The 15657-nt window shown below is 35.7% G+C and overlaps 3 protein-coding genes and 1 pseudogene across 3 annotated transcripts; 2 read left to right on the top strand and 2 right to left on the bottom strand.

Annotated features, from left to right (window-relative positions):
* Window positions 1-507: 507 nt before the first annotated feature.
* LOC108832490 (alpha-dioxygenase 1) lies at window positions 508-5459 on the bottom strand. Its single transcript, XM_057010590.1, has 10 exons — window positions 5345-5459; window positions 4840-5103; window positions 4277-4426; window positions 3906-4039; window positions 3226-3442; window positions 2969-3114; window positions 2639-2866; window positions 2303-2505; window positions 992-1235; window positions 508-853 (listed from the first exon to the last, which is right to left on the bottom strand). Exons 1-10 carry the CDS (start codon window positions 5450-5452, stop codon window positions 625-627), a joined length of 1923 nt encoding a protein of 640 aa, XP_056866570.1. The 5' UTR covers window positions 5453-5459; the 3' UTR covers window positions 508-624.
* Window positions 5460-7126: 1667 nt separating this feature from the next.
* On the bottom strand, window positions 7127-8505 carry LOC108832491 (mediator of RNA polymerase II transcription subunit 11). Its single transcript, XM_018605971.2, has 3 exons — window positions 8404-8505; window positions 8194-8310; window positions 7127-7479 (listed from the first exon to the last, which is right to left on the bottom strand). The coding sequence occupies exons 1-3, from the start codon at window positions 8455-8457 to the stop codon at window positions 7300-7302; spliced, it is 351 nt and encodes a 116-aa protein (XP_018461473.1). The 5' UTR covers window positions 8458-8505; the 3' UTR covers window positions 7127-7299.
* An 84-nt stretch (window positions 8506-8589) lies between these two features.
* LOC108832489 (photosynthetic NDH subunit of lumenal location 3, chloroplastic-like) lies at window positions 8590-11353 on the top strand. Its single transcript, XM_057011147.1, has 3 exons — window positions 8590-8975; window positions 9088-9374; window positions 11118-11353. The coding sequence occupies exons 1-3, from the start codon at window positions 8696-8698 to the stop codon at window positions 11214-11216; spliced, it is 666 nt and encodes a 221-aa protein (XP_056867127.1). The 5' UTR covers window positions 8590-8695; the 3' UTR covers window positions 11217-11353.
* A 286-nt stretch (window positions 11354-11639) lies between these two features.
* Window positions 11640-15636, top strand: LOC108832493 (methyl-CpG-binding domain-containing protein 9-like; annotated as a pseudogene).
* Window positions 15637-15657: the final 21 nt, after the last annotated feature.

Below are 15657 nucleotides of genomic sequence, written 5' to 3'. Positions count from 1 at the left end.
TAATAACTGTTTTTATAATTAATACCGTTAAATGTAAGTTTTATGAATTTTGAAATCAATGGATATTTATTTAATTCTAGTATAAAAATGTATACTTTCTCCAATTAATGAAATAATATAGAATTGCCCACGTATTAGACTTTTGTTTCTCTCTAATGGTTTGTGGCAAATCTTAGTGGCTGTTTAAAATCGAAATGGGCTTGAAAATCACTTATTTTTAACTGCCGAAATATGCTTAAATCAGTTTGGATCTAAATTACATTAAATTGGGATTGCGTTTAAAATATTTGATTATGATTGGTGCAATTAATGGTAGAAATTCATTTTTAAAAGGCAATAAAAGATAATGGCATTCCTATGTAATTATCTAAAAAATCAATGACAGAATCCTATTAGGTATTCTGCTTTAATAGTATAGATTTGATGACAAAACAAAGATTAATTACAAACAAATGATACATGCATATATCATGCATTTTTATAAATATTACAAATAATTGTCCTAGATGAATAATATTGAGAGCTCGCAGCAACACACACACAGCTCACATTAACAAAGAATACCAATTAAAGAAAATACAAGTCCTTTAAAGTGCATCATATATAGACATAATCGATCTCTGATTAAGATGGTGGAACTCGGAGATAGAGAGGGATTGGATTTTTGGCAACTGGTGGTGAATCCCATACTGAAAATGCACTTTCAGAGTTCATCCATCTATCGGTCATTTCAGGATAATGGCGATCAAAAACGTCTTTGAGATTCTCTGTAGTATTCACCCATTCAAGTCCTTTCTTTGTATATGTAGTTTCATTGAAATCACTCGTGAAGAATCTATCTGCTTCCAGTCTCCTGAAATATATTTATTTTTATATAACAATATTATTATCTATCCTTGAAATTTAAATTCAGCTGTCCACTTTTATCCTGAAAAATTTAATTAAAAATATAACAAACAAAATGCTTATAATAGTAAATATACATGCATACCTTGTGGCCATGAGGAGAAAAATGTTAAAGGCAGTCTCGCTAATAGCGAATCCTTTGATTTTCTTCTCGGCCATAAGTCCCACCAGAAGATCGAGCTCGTCCACATTACCACCGTACACGTCATCTAGTGCTTCTATTGCTTCTTTATCGTCTGTTAGGTCTTCCCACTTCTTTATCGGAATCATAAACATAGATCTCCTAAATTCATTGTACCGTGCAACATTCCTCTCCCTGTCCCTATAGACTATATCAAATGACAAAGAACACAATTCATGAATGTGATCACCTATCCAATCAAACCACAATCTATACTACTCCCTCCGTCCCACTTTAATTGATGTTTTAGGATTTTTATTTTGTCCCATTTTAAGTGATGTTCTCACTAATCTATGTAGAATTTAATATGATTTGAATTTTATGACCAATTACAAAATACTGTACTTTTTTATTATTGGTTAAATTAGTTTTATCTAATATATTTTTATGTTACCAAGATAAACTACATAAAAATATGTGTTTTCTTAATCTATGTGAAATAACCTAAAACATCACATAAAGTGGAACAGAGGGAGTATTATTTATGAAGTGATTTTGCTTATTTGTCATGTTTTCCATGATTTTAGCTAATTTTACTTATTTGTCATCACTGATGTATTATTTGTTTTGTGCTGAGTCACTAAATCATTAATTTAAAATAATAGCTTTGATGAATATTCTATATAAATAAAAACAAATTTTATTTTATTAATATTAAATTTATATGTTATATTAGTTTTTCTCATTTGTCATATTTTTATTAGGTTTTAGACTTTTAGATAGGTTATTAATTTATTATTAGTTTCTAACTATTCACTAATTTATTTTAATGATATAAAGTTTATATGTTATATGCTATATTAAATAATTGATCACAAAATAATATTTTAGAATTATCAAAAAAAGATAATTCTTTTATATATATTCTTTTTTGTGTGCCTATCTGAAAACAATATTTTTATTATAAAAGTTCAAAAAAATTAAGATATAAAACAATTTATTATTAAATATTAGTCAACCAAAAAATATAAATATATTTTCTAAACTATCTCTAAGATATGAGTGTTTTAAAAATACTTAACACAATAATAAGTATATATTTTGATTAAAAGTATTTGACATATATAAATATTTTGATGTTTAATTTAACTATTTAAAAACATAAATAATAATTTATTATACTGGTTTTAGAGTAATAAGAGATAAACTAATAAGTATTTATAAGAAATTTATGCCGCATGTGCGGGCAAAACACCTAGGATCGGATTGACTTACTCTCTAAAGCAGCTAAGTCTATGTGGTCCGGACGATCGTAGCCATTGGGGTCGTGGGGAACAAGATCCCTAAGCCACACTGGATAATTCATCAGTTCAAGAGCCCCACTTGCTTGATGACCCATTGAGACCATTAGCTTAGTGAATCCAATATGAGCCATGGTTTGTTCTCCCTTAGGACCAATCAATTTTCCGAAAGAAACCCTAAAATGCATGCATACAATCAAATTATTATTATTAAAGAAAAATCAAGAGAGAAAAAAAGCTTAACTTTCAAAATATTTAGTTTGGAATTTTTTTCAAAAACTATAGAAAATTCAGAGCTGAAGTTGTATACTCTTTAATCAACGGTATTGATTTATTAGTTCCCGGTACAACATCAATGTCACGTAGTTCGAGCTGATCAGGTAAGAGCGAGTGCATTCGATAGACGCTGGTGAATTCTTCGGTTATAGAATATGGGACTCCATGATTTTGTGGTTTCTTCATACCCACGACACCTCCCAAGATGGAACTTCCTACATGTCCGAACGAATCTTTAAACTTCTTTCCTAAAATTCCGTACCTAAAACACACACCATTTACAACCATTCACATATGTTAAATGTGTACTTATAAGAAGTTGTGTGACGTGATTATAGATCGTCAAAAGTGTACAGTTATTCACCAATTTGCTCGCATCCCGGCAAGTAAAGTGTCGGTTTTGAGAAGCTCAACGGTCCAATCTATGGTATGAATCTTGGCAATCACTGCTGACGTTACTAGCCTAGCATGGCGATACAAATCCTCGTCTTCCAAATCATCGTACTCCTTCTATATAATGCATTAAAATATAATAGCGAACTAGCTAGTTTATACAATCATTCAATCTATATGCAATTATGCATATTAAAAAATCGTAATTTACAAAAAAAGATAGTTAACCTTGAGGGCGTCGCATACGGAGTTGTGCTCTTTGATGAAGAGAGCTTGCAAGGCTGACACACCGACCCAACTGTTACGTATGTCGCCGGAAATGGCTAAACCGTCGTGGTCTTGGAGTAAGAGACCCGTCTTCTCCGATATCTTTAGTTTACCGTCTTTGTAAGTTCTCACTCTGTTCATTGCTTTCGAGTTGCTTCCATAAATGGCGCTCGAATCCCTAATTTCATAATACTCACACGTATGATTATGTTTGTTCTGACATTTTTTTGGGGTGGCTTAGTTAGACACAATAATTCATTTTTGATTTATGTACATGTTAAACTTACTTAGCAATAAGGTCTGTACTGAAACATATCCCTTTTGGGGAGGTAAGATAAGATAAATAAGAGGTAAGGTTTAAGGAAAACAAAAAAGAAAAAGTATACGCAATAAAGTGTATACGTTAGATTTATGTGATGATTGTTTTAATATTTTTTAGATTTTGGTTTCTCTAGTTTTTGGTTTTTGTTTTTTTATTTGTTTTTTGTTTTTTTGTTTTTAGTTTATGTTAGTATCAATTTCTTAACACTAAGATGTTAGTATATACGATATATATAATTTATACAAACTAGGCTTAGAATAAACTACCATTATTAATAACGGGTTATATACTTTACAGGATATAGTATAGTATAACTTACCACCAAGGTGTACGTGAGTTTAGGGAACCGGTCTTGATCTCAAAGAAACCGGTAGGAACTTCCTTTGTCTTGAAGAATCTGAAGGAGCTTAAGGGACACTTGTTCGCTACTTCTTTTGGAGCAACTAGCTCGATCTAAGTTTAACAAGATTAAACCATAGACTAATTCAAATGTTTTTTTTTTTGTAAACTCGACTAATTCAAATGTTTGTTTTATAAAAAGCTGTTAATAGAAAAAAAAACTCAACCTTAAACTCACTATTTGTATAGGAAACCCTTAAGAGTAACTAAATTATCATTTTCTTTGCCTCTACAACGTTTTTTTAGTTATTAGCATCGGAAATGTAGGGCATGTAAGATTAATTAATGAACCTGTTTAGTTTCTTCAAGATGATCAACCCAATCATGAATCATGAATTGTATCCAAGAAGCTGCAATCATGTTAAATTGCTTTCCCGTATCTATCAACTTTCTTCTTGCTAATAGTTTCGTCGCCACTACCATGGGGTCTGGCTTCAGTAACTTGAGAAAAAAATCGCACCAAAAAACATGGTCATTTACAAAAAATACACAGAAGGTCATTTACATAAAAAACAACAACATGGCTTTATTCAAAACGTTGGAAAATGGAAAACATGCTTCAATAATATAGAAAATGCTCGAGACGATGTCACTTTTATAGTAGCGTTTCAAATCAGTAATATTAGTAAGTCATTCCTTATTCGAAAGTTCGACTCAACTAGAAAAGTCCGAAATATTTCTATCCTATATCGACCTCCTCCATATAAAATATCGACCAAACGTGATACAAATTAGTCTATATACGTTTACAATCTGACAAATAAATTCACATCCAAAAATTCCAAACCAAAAACAAATAAGAAGCCGTATTAATCAAGACTTATCGAGACACATATATATGAAGGCAAACTTACCTTGATCTTCTGGTCTTCAGGAGGACAATTTCTTCCGATGAAGCTATTTTGGCTGCCGACGCCTTCGTTGAACGGATCATTGAATTTTCCGTCAGAAGTCCGGTACGGATAATCAGCAGGATTAAACCGGGTCCCAACCGGAGTTTGACCGACATTGATGAGATTATATTCTTGGTGAAGATGTCTGCGTAACCCTAGGTAGGCCAAACCCAAGAATACCGGAAGCTTGTGCCACGGAACCATTTTATCCACTGCATGCACGATCTGCATAGACCATGTTCTATCCGATCATCATAAGTTCATAACTGTTTTCGAATGAATGAGCATAGCCAAACATTATAGACTATCCAAACTTTGCATGGAGTTTTCTGACACAATTAATTAATGACTGATAACATAAAAACTGTTTTGTTAAAGAAATGTTTTCCTTTGTGAAATGTTTTTTTTTTAATTTCATTTTCGTACTGATGTATCTACGTGGTAACACTAAAGTTTAATTACTTACAAGAAGTAGGATACGATCGAAGACGGACATTCTTGAGTAAATGTCATGGAAGTCTTTGTGGATGAATTTAAACAAAACAGAAGAGATTAAAGAACTTATTACTTTCATCTTCTTAAAGTTTCTGTGAATGGTGTAAGGAAAACCTTGGTGTGTCTGTCTATCTATTTATAGGTCAAAACCATGATAAAAGAGAAGACTGTTTAAATTTCGGAGAGAATACGTACACTACCTATATTTTTTTTGGTCAAATAACACTAGCCATATTTAAATCATATTTGTTTTTTTTAAATAGTATTATCTGTGAATCTTATCGTATCATTTTGAAATATGGGCAATTGGGCAGTATTATAGGTATGACCCATCTAGATCCACCACCTCTGTATGTCACCCATCTAGAGCCGCCTCCGTTTGTGAATCATTTGTATCATAATGAATATGAACTATGCATGTTTTGTTGAGTTCTTATTTAGAATGACGTCAATAACAAAAACAAAAAAGAATCTGATTTTAGAATTTTATTTTATAGCTGTTAAAAGTAAGGGATGAAATCATTTTAAAACAAATTATAACTATTATTTAGTTTAATACATTAAATCTAATAAATTAAAATCTTAATTAAGATGTTATACAGAAATATTAATTAGCTCTAAGAAATTACTTTTGCTTTTGTAATAAAAATGCATACTTTAAGAAAATTAAGATAAAGTTTTATCCTTGCTTCTAACTTTTGTGTACATAAAGCTTCTCTTAAGATTAATGATAATATATGAATACAAATGGCAAGAGGCATAAAGTTTTATCCTTGCTTCTAACTTTTGTTATCAAGTAGGTGGAGTACTGCTGGATTATCTATTAAAATTCAAATACTACAAATTCAAGTCTTTTGTGTAGAAAATCTTCCCCGTAAACAGACCGGGATCACGTAAGAAAATGATATACCAATTACAAGTTATAGTTCTCTGTAACTTCGATCTATATATGTACTGCATGCCCGCCACCCGGGTTCGAGTTTTGGCCACAACGGATTTAACATCCCTTCCGTTGGGGCGCTGGACCCCTTTCGAAGGGATAGTTGGGAATGTGGCTGCCCAGATACCAGAGTTATAAAAAAAAAAAGAAAAAAAAAAGTTATAGTTCTCTCTTTATTGAAATAATCCCTTTGGAAAATTCGTTTATCTTCTCCGTATTTTCACCGTCTATTCCCCTTTTAGATGTGAAAAGCGGTGGAAACTCATTTGAAAGGAATGTACTTCTGCACATTCATAAATTAGGCTAATTTGGTTTTGAATTTCTAAAATAGCAATATGAAACATTTTTTTAAGAAAAATATTATAACTATACTTATTTTTGGGCGGTATGCTAGTGAGTATATTTAAACAATTACTAAAAGCCAAAGGAATTCAAGTGCAGCTCATATAATATTCCACGTGTGATTTGTTTATAATTAATCGAAGCTACCAAATCATGTGGCTGTCAATGGTCAAATATAATTAATTTGGAATGAGTCATCCAGAACCAAATTTGAAAGTTTTCTTCTTGTATTTTTATCTATGGACATGGCAACTAGTATATTACTAAAAACGTGCTTGGCTTTCAAAGACCAACAAATCTGACTCTCCATGGTCTCCCCCTCTTATCCGATGCAATTCATATATTATCATACAGGCCGCCGATTTGGCGCAAGTTAGTCTGCAACCCGCGGCTTCGCGTGTATGTCGTAATCTATGTAGCATTAAGCTGAATGTTGTAATCAAAACCTACCTGATCTTTTCTCAGCAAAAGTGGAAGAAGATATTACTTGTGCCACGAGCGACTTAAACACAAAACAGGTGGAAACTACATCATAACGGTTTTGAATAATTCTTAAAAAAAACCTTTTTTATGAATATCAATACCACGAACACAAAGGATATTCGTCAAAACCTCTAGAAACTACACTTGCATAAGAGCTGAGTTCAATCATGAGAAGGAGGATAGCGGTGAAGGGTATATTGAAGATGATGAAGCTGAGAGAGAACGTATTCGAGCTTGTGGAAGCAGATCTCATTAGCTATCCTGGAATTGTAATCGGATTTCTCGAAGGGGCGGTACTCGCAGGCGCTTTTGATCTCTTCCCTTAGTGTCACTTGTATATCCTGCAATAAATGTAAAAAGCATATATGTAAAGATGATGAGTGAGACAAGTTATAATGTTAGCTGATCAGCTAAACTAGAGACAAAACCAGGAACCAAAAGAAAAGCCTGTTTACTGGTTCACGATTGTAATGATCTCTAATCTATAGACAGACTAGTGTCAAATGAGAGCCCCAAAATGTTCTTAAAATATGTATTAAAAGGGAGAGACTTTGAGGGATGCCAAAAAAAAAAAAAAAACAGGAGAGACTTTGAGGCATAAAACCAAATGTTTTCACACAAATCAAACTTGAATCATCAGTAATCATTCATTCAAGAGAGGGGATGGAAGGTATACTACAGTTCTGGTTTAGTACCAGATTGTGATTTTGATTTTTGGAGGATTATTTCTATAGGAAAATGTATAGAGAAATGATCTAGAAAGAAGGTAACACTTGATGTAAATAGGCTTTTTGATGAATAAAATTTAACATTCATTCAAAAAAAAAAATGTTTTCACACAAATCAAACTTGAATCCTGAGACCATCAATAAACTAAACTCCGAATCAAAGCTCTAAAAACAAAAGCCCTTCACTTCAATCTACAGAGTATGTAATGAACCCTAATATAACAATCTAATCATACAAATACATTAAAGCTCAAGACTTTAAAGGTGGAAAATGGCAAAAACGAAACGAAGTGGAAGAAGAAGAGATAGAGAGAGAGAGAGAGAGACCTTGATGGATTGCATGAACTCTCCACAAAGAGACTTAACCAAATCATTCCTGGGACCAGAAGGGTTCGTCATTTCTTCCATTACTCCTCCTGCTATATCCAACACCCTTACCACTCTCTGCCCTTCCCCAAAATTACAAAACAGATTCACTTCAAATTATCCCAGAGATTAAATCTTATATAAGTGATTGATTGTTTCGTGAAATCTCACCCTCTCGACATTCTGGAGTCGCTGCAGCGAAGTGTTCTGCGTCTGTTGATCCATCAATCTCGAACGGGACGGCGGCGACGGAGAAAAAAAACAGAGGGATTATTGGCAGTTAAACGGCGTGTATTTTAGCTTGACGATCGTAGAACAGCGCGTAGTTAAAAATGTTGAAGATTACGAAACACCCCCTTTGTTTTAGATAGAATCTTTGTGATGGCCGTTTTTCTCTGTTATAGCAAAGGATTAAAAAAAAAAAACAGAACAGATACTGAAAAACTTTGCTCTGTTAACTACAATGGCTCACTTCCTAGACCTTAACACTCTCACCACCACCTGCACTTTACCCTCGATTCCCAAACTACTGGAGAGAAGTAGAACGGGAAAATCCAGCGGCTTTGTTTGCAAGAAAACCGACAATGTTCAGGAACAACAACAGCTCACCAGACGGATGGCTTTGGGATTTGCTGTCTCCATATCTCTCACTGGAGCTTTCGGCCAAAGTAATGTCTCTCTGGCACAAGACAACAATGGTTTTTGGATCGATGGTCCTCTTCCAACTCCTCCTATTTACAACAGTAAGTAGTAATTTTTTTTGTAGTGTTTACATAACCCAAACAATAGTACAACTTGCTCAGTTTAGTTAACTCAGTTTAACATCATTTCCGGTTTTACTTATGGCCCCCTCAGACATCGTGAACGAGCAGACGGGAACGAGAACGTTCTTGAAGAAAGGAGTGTATGTAGCTGACATCGGGGCGAAAGGCAGAACATATAGAGTTAAAAAGTATGCATTTGATCTCTTGGCAATGGAGGATTTGATCGGACCAGACACGTTAAACTATGTTAAAAAGTACTTGAGGCTTAAGTCCACCTTCTTGTTCTACGATTTCGACAACCTTATCTCTGTTGCTGCCTCTCAAGACAAGCAACCTCTCACTGATTTGGCCAATAGACTCTTCGACAACTTTGAAAAGGTATCTTATCAGTACTCAAGCTCGAAGAAGGGCGTGTTTGATCTATCTATTTGTAACACGTCCTTTTTCTTTTTAATGTTCTCGACTAGGGATGTTGTATTGGGTTACCCAGCCCAACCCAACCCTATAAAATATAAACCCAACCCTATTCTAACCCAATCCAACATTAATCCTAATAGTCAATGCATGAAGGGGTTGGGTTAGGGTTACCCATTTTATAAAATCTTTTAAAACAAAAGCAAATAATATTAACATGATTAACACTGTGTAGCTATTTTCAGAATTTTGACGGAAAATGAGATTTTGCAAATTCAACAAAAAACAAAATTTTGTGTATTCGGCAGAAAACCTTAATTTTTTGATTTGGACAGAAAAATTCAATTTCCAGGTTTTGGTGGGAAAACTTATTTTTCTGGTTTTGGCGGGAAAACTCATTTTTGTGGTATTGGCGAGAAAACTCAATTTTTCGGTTTTGGTAGAAAACAAAAATTTCTAAATTTTGACAGAAAAATTCGATTTCCCAGTTTTAACGGAAAACTCGATTTCCCGGTTTTGGTTGGAAAACTCGATTTCTCGGTTTTGGCGGGAAACCTCAATTTCTCGATTTTCTCGGAAAAACTCGATTTCTCGGTTTTCTAGGAAAAAGCCGATTTCTCGTTTTTCTCAGAAAACTCGATTTCTCGGTTTTCTCGGGAAAACTCGGTTTTCTCGGGAAAACTCGGTTTTCTCGGGAAAACTCGATTTCTCGGTTTTCTCGGGAAAACTCGATTTCTCGGTTTTGGCAGAAAACCCTGATTTCTCGGTTTTAGCGGGAAACCCTGATTTCTCGGTTTTAGCGGGAAACCCTAATTTCTTGGTTTTCTCGGGAAAACCCTGATTTCTCGGTTTTCTCGGGAAAACTCGATTTCTCGGTTTTCTTGGAAAAACCTGATTTCTCGGTTTTCTCGAAAAAATCCGATTTCTCGGTTTTGGCGGGAAACCCCGATTTCTTATTTTTCTCGGGAAAACCAATTTTTCGGTTTTCTCGAAAAACAAGATTTCTCGGTTTTCTTGAAAACCCCTGATTTCTCGGGAAAACTCGATTTCTCGGTTTCGGTGGGATAACTCGTTTTCTTGGTTTTGGCGGGAAACCCTAATTTCTCGGTTTTGACGGGAAACCTCGGTTTCTCGTTTTTGGCGGAAAAACTCAATTTCTCGATTTTTCGGTTTTGACGGGAAAATTCGATTTCCTAATTTTGGCTTGAAAACTCGATTTCTCGGGTTTCTCGGTTTTGGTGGGAAAACTTAATTTATCGATTTTGGCGGGAAAAACCAGTTTTGCGGTTTATGTGGAAAAACTCTATTTTGTGGTTTTTGGTGGGAAAACTCGGTTTTGTGGTTTTTTCCGAAAAACTTGATTTTTCCGATTTTGGCAAAAAAACCGATTTGGCAAAATATTTTTTTTTGTGATTTTGACGGAAAAAAGTCATTTCTGAAATTTTATAGAAACTTTTTTAGCAATTTTATCGAAAAATCAAAAAAAAAAATTGAGGGTTTGACCCTACACTAAAACATTGTTCTATAACAAAAAAAATATCTAATAGGGTTAACCCTGTGAAAACCCTTTATTTCTTTAGCCCAACCCTAAAGTGACCCTAAACATTTTATGAATAATACATTTGGGTTAGGGTTCTTAAATTATTGAATGGGCTGAGTCAGCCCTAAATCTCACAACCCTATATAACATCCCTATTCTCGACACAGCTTGAAGATGCAGCTAAAAGGAAGAGCTTAGCTGAGACAGAAGCGTGTTATAAAGATACAAAGTTGATTCTTCAAGAGGTAATGATCAGAATGGCGTGAAGAGGCCCCAGTTCTGGTTCTAAAACACCGTTTTACTTGCTATTGAAGAAGAGATGATATTTCATGGTTCATAACTCTTTCATTGGTCATGAAAATGTAATATTAATTTGTCTTATGTTTTGCTGCCTTCACTATAATTCAAGTGCTTAATTAGGTTGAGTAAAAATATACTCAATATCAAAAAGAATATCAACAACAAGTTCAAGACTACTTGAGATTATAGACTACTTTAAAAATTGGAAGTATTTAGATTAGTATGGAGGACAATTCATGCCTTTCTTAGTATCACGTGATTCCGTAGAATAAAGTTAAACCGTAATCTAATCCCATCATTAGAAAACAAAAAGAAAATTTAAAAGCTAAGATAAATTCACGTGTTTTTTTCTCTTTTTCTCTCTCTGTAAAAACAGAACATGGGGAAAAGTGGAGAGGAAAATAAACTAATTAAGAAAAAGGGAGCGGAGCGGAGCGGAGCAGAGCAGAGCAGAGAACTCTTGTTCTTCTTGGCTCACTTTCTCGCTTATTTGCTTGGTGTTGAATGCGAGAGAGTAATGTAATGCTTGCTCGATTCCAAATTAACCTAATAATCGTATAAATGGAACTCAGTGATTCTTCTTCGAAACAGAAACACCACCAACTCGGAGCGACCTCCGAAGATCATCATCATCATCATCGCTCCTTTCTCGGCATCGATCTCAACGAAATCCCTACCGGCACCTCTGACTACGAGCATGTTGTTGTTGAAGTTGTTAGGTCCATTCACGATTATCCCGACCCTGCTCCTGTACTAAAGTCAACCCTTTTCTTCGGAAAATACATCTGCTTCTGGTACTAAAGGAGACAAAAGTAGGCCGTGCTTCTAACAAGGACTCACATTTCGCTTCTGCAAGTGCTAATATGAAGGTAGCTACATTTGTTGATCCAGACGAGGACGGAAAAAGGATGACAGTACACTTTCTGATAAAAGAAATAAGCTGCATATGCTTCCTGTTAACGACCTCACTTGGCCTGAATTGGCCCGTAGGTACATCTTGTCTCTTTTATCAATGGATGGTGGTTTGCTTTGTGGTTCACTTACAGGAGTGCCTGGCATGGAAGCCGATTCAATGGTATGTTTTTGTTATTTTCCTTTTATTTCCTGGGTTACAGTGTCTTGCTTGTATTACTGGATATGACGGGATCACAAATTTAGCTTCTCTTCCGGTCACCTATGTACTGTTATTCTTGTCCTTCCAATGTTTTATCATTAACCTTCCACGAATTTAGTCAGGTTGATTTTTCTCAAGCTTAATTGAAGCTATGTTCCATTCGTAGAGTAGTTAAAAGTTACTCTTCACCTCTATATTTTTGACATTTTTTGATTGTTGTAGAACAAGTGTTAGAATACTTAAGTTCCTAAAGCACTCTCACCGAAAGAGAATGATCATTGGATTTGCATGTAGATATTAACTCTTTATCTTCAGTTACTTGCAGAGGCTTCTAAAAAAATAATTTGGTTCTTTGACAAGAGAAAATGATGTTATTTATGTGGAAGATGATGATTCTGACGACCTTGATGCTACTGAGACAAAAGCTTGCAATGGTGATATTCCAGAGTGGGCACTGGTACTGGAACCTGTGAGAAAACTTCCAACAAATGTTGAGACTAGAATCAGGTAAGTGTGTCTACGAGGCTTTAGAGAGAAATCCACCAGACTGGGCGAAGAAGATATTGGATCATTCCATCAGTAAACAAGTATTATAAAGGCAATGCATCCGGACCGACAAAGGTCCCATCTCTGAAACCAATTGTCTTCCCTCCTAAAAATACTTGCAATTTTGAACCGCGTAAACTAAGTATTTCTTGTTTTCTCAAATTCCCTTTTCTGGTTTTTGTTCTTGCGGTGATATAGTCTCAGTCTAGTGACGTGTGCTATCTTTTCAAGAAAATTTATTTCGCTCTTACTGTATACAGAGAGCTGTCCTCTCATTGCTAGCGGATGTTCGAGGTGGAGATTTGGTGCATAGATCTGTTAAAGGAACCAGAAAGAGGACGTCTATTGGTGTATCAGATGTCATTAATTATGAAGAAAATGCGGCATGAATTTCTGAGGGCTAAACTCGCAAAGGTTGAACCTAGTATTCTAAAAGAAATGGGTGAACCACAAAATTCAAGTAGCTTTGCAGACCACATTGGATGTAGTCAACAACCACAAGAGGATGTTGGAGACCGGGTTACTCATGATGATGCCACTTCCCGTACTGCATTTCTTAACAATCAGGGGAAAGCTCTGCTTGAGAATGATGCCCAAACCGGAGTGTCACATGTCATTTCCACCGCAGAAAAAGCTACGTCCCCTGGGAGGCACGAGTTACCAAGAGAAGTAACAGATAACATGTCTTGTGAAAAAGAAGATACCACAGAGACCTTGCGCACATCAGTTAGAAGGAACAATGAAACACACTCTCTAAAATCCGATACAGTGGAATTACAGACAGCTAATGATGCATCTTCTCTGGCTTCCCAAGAATTGCAGGCTTGTCAACAGGATTTGAATGCCAATGGCAATGAAATACAGAATCTGCAGCAATCAATAAGAAGCATAGAAGCCCAACTTCTGAGGCAATCTATACGAAGAGACTTTCTGGGAAGTGATGCTAGTGGTCGTTTATACTGGGGTTGCTTCTTCCCAGAAGAACATCCTCATATTTTGGTTGATGGATGCATGTCTTTGCAGAAATCTGTACAAGTTGATCTGGCAGGTTCAAAAGTTTCCTCCCCATTTCTCCATGACATTGACCATGGAAGACTAATGGTTTCACCCTGGATATGTTATGAAACTGAAGCGGAGATCAGCGAGCTTGTCCTATGGCTTCATGATGACGACCCGAAAGAAAGAGACCTGAGATAGTCTATTTTGTGCTGGAAAAGTTTACGATATGGGAATCTGCATAGGGAAATAAAACAAGCTCAGAATGCGTCCTCTCCAAAATTGGCTGGGAATCTTGTGACGAAGGCTGCCATGTCAATGGAGAATAGATATGGTCCTTGCATCAAACTAGAGACCGAAACCATAAAAGAACGGGGGGAAGAAGACTAAGGTTGCAGAGCAAGTGAAACTGTGTAGATGCGAATGCTTGGAATCCATTTTGCCATCCATGATTCACTGTCTCATATGTCACACAACATTTCCAAGTGATGATGTATTTGAAGAGCACGCCGAGAGTAGTAAGTGTATTCCTTGTTCATTAGCAACTGAAGAAGGCAAAGGCAATTTATGATTCTTCGAAAGCAAAAGAAAGCCTGAGATCTGATCATCGTTTAAAGTCTAACGCTGGCAAAGAAGTAGCTGAAACATCCAATGTTTCTGAACTTGATTCTGGGCCTGATAAGATATCAGGGAGAAGAATCTATTTCCCCATACCATTTTGAGGAGATCTGTTCTAAGTTTGTGACAAAGAATTCTAACAGAGATTTGGTTAACGAGATTGGTCTGATAGGTTCAAATGGAATACCAACATTTCTTCCGTTGCCATCTACTCATCTTAACGACTCAATGCTCATATATATCTGCCACTTTCAGTAAGCTAGATAGTGGTAATTCAGGGGGTCAGGTGATTTTTACTGGTTCTGAAAGCCAATGGGGAAGACTTGAATTCTGAGTCTAGCATGTGGTTCGATAGATTTGTCACAAATGATATTGGCGGTCCGCCGAATAAACGGAGTGGAGTGGATTTTGACTTCTCAGAGCAAAAGAAGAAGAAAGCTTCCGGTAGTGGGTTAAAAAGGCTGCTGTGTGGTTCCACAGGCTTCTTTGAAACGTGTTACTGGCAAAGCTCTGCCGGTTTTCAGGTTCCTTAAAACCATATTGCTTGATATGGATGTGGCATTGCCTGAAGAAGCTTTAAGAACATCGAAATCACATCCAGATCGTAGACGAGCTTGGCGTGCATTTGTTAAAACCGCACAAAGCATTTTCGAGGTTTATTTCTCAAATACAACTCTTTCACCTCTCTAATCTAATACAGCATCATAAGCTGGGATTTCTAATGTCTATGCCCTTTGATGTTCTGTTTCAGTTGGTTCAGACAACAATAGTGGTAGAAGACATGGTTAAGACAGAGTACTTAAAAAACGAATGGTGGTACTGGTCTTCTCTTTCAGCGGCTGCTAAAATCTCAACTCTCTCAGGGTTATCCGTCCGTTTTTTCTACCTGGATGCAGCTATTATGTACGATAAAACCGTAACTAAATCAGATCCTATGGATGAGACAAAGCCCTTAGCGGAGCAAAAGTCACAAGCTGTTTCAGATACACAAGAGAGCAAACAGAAGATCTGGTAAAAAAGAGGAAAGAACCAGAGGGATCATAACAAATTTACTTCACAAGTAGGAAAGCTTTCAGCCGGCAAGAACATGGAAAGAATGGGGTGTTTTTTTTTTTTAACTAAGCGGGAGCCAA

The sequence above is a fragment of the Raphanus sativus genome, chromosome 5 (assembly GCF_000801105.2).
Source record: "Raphanus sativus cultivar WK10039 chromosome 5, ASM80110v3, whole genome shotgun sequence".
NCBI classification, from domain to species: Eukaryota; Viridiplantae; Streptophyta; class Magnoliopsida; order Brassicales; family Brassicaceae; genus Raphanus; species Raphanus sativus.
Note: the sequence above shows the minus strand (reverse complement) of the source record. Positions and strands in the feature narration are given on the sequence as shown.

Bases quoted from the DNA above. Each gene is read 5' to 3' on its own strand.
- LOC108832490 (XM_057010590.1), bottom strand. From the start codon at position 5,452: ATGAAAGTAATAAGTTCTTTAATCTCTTCTGTTTTGTTTAAATTCATC. The intron at 4,040-4,276 runs GTTCATTAATTA...TGTTAAACTTAG, and splicing joins ATCTTGAAGAAACTAAACAG to ATCGAGCTAGTTGCTCCAAA. The intron at 2,867-2,968 runs GTGAATAACTGT...TGTGTGTTTTAG, and splicing joins GCCGGGATGCGAGCAAATTG to GTACGGAATTTTAGGAAAGA.
- LOC108832491 (XM_018605971.2), bottom strand. From the start codon at position 8,457: ATGGATCAACAGACGCAGAACACTTCGCTGCAGCGACTCCAGAATGTC. The intron at 8,311-8,403 runs GTGAGATTTCAC...GGGGAAGGGCAG, and splicing joins GACTCCAGAATGTCGAGAGG to AGAGTGGTAAGGGTGTTGGA. The intron at 7,480-8,193 runs GTCTCTCTCTCT...CATTTATTGCAG, and splicing joins AGTTCATGCAATCCATCAAG to GATATACAAGTGACACTAAG.
- LOC108832489 (XM_057011147.1), top strand. From the start codon at position 8,696: ATGGCTCACTTCCTAGACCTTAACACTCTCACCACCACCTGCACTTTA. The intron at 8,976-9,087 runs GTAAGTAGTAAT...TGGCCCCCTCAG, and splicing joins AACTCCTCCTATTTACAACA to ACATCGTGAACGAGCAGACG. The intron at 9,375-11,117 runs GTATCTTATCAG...TTCTCGACACAG, and splicing joins TCTTCGACAACTTTGAAAAG to CTTGAAGATGCAGCTAAAAG.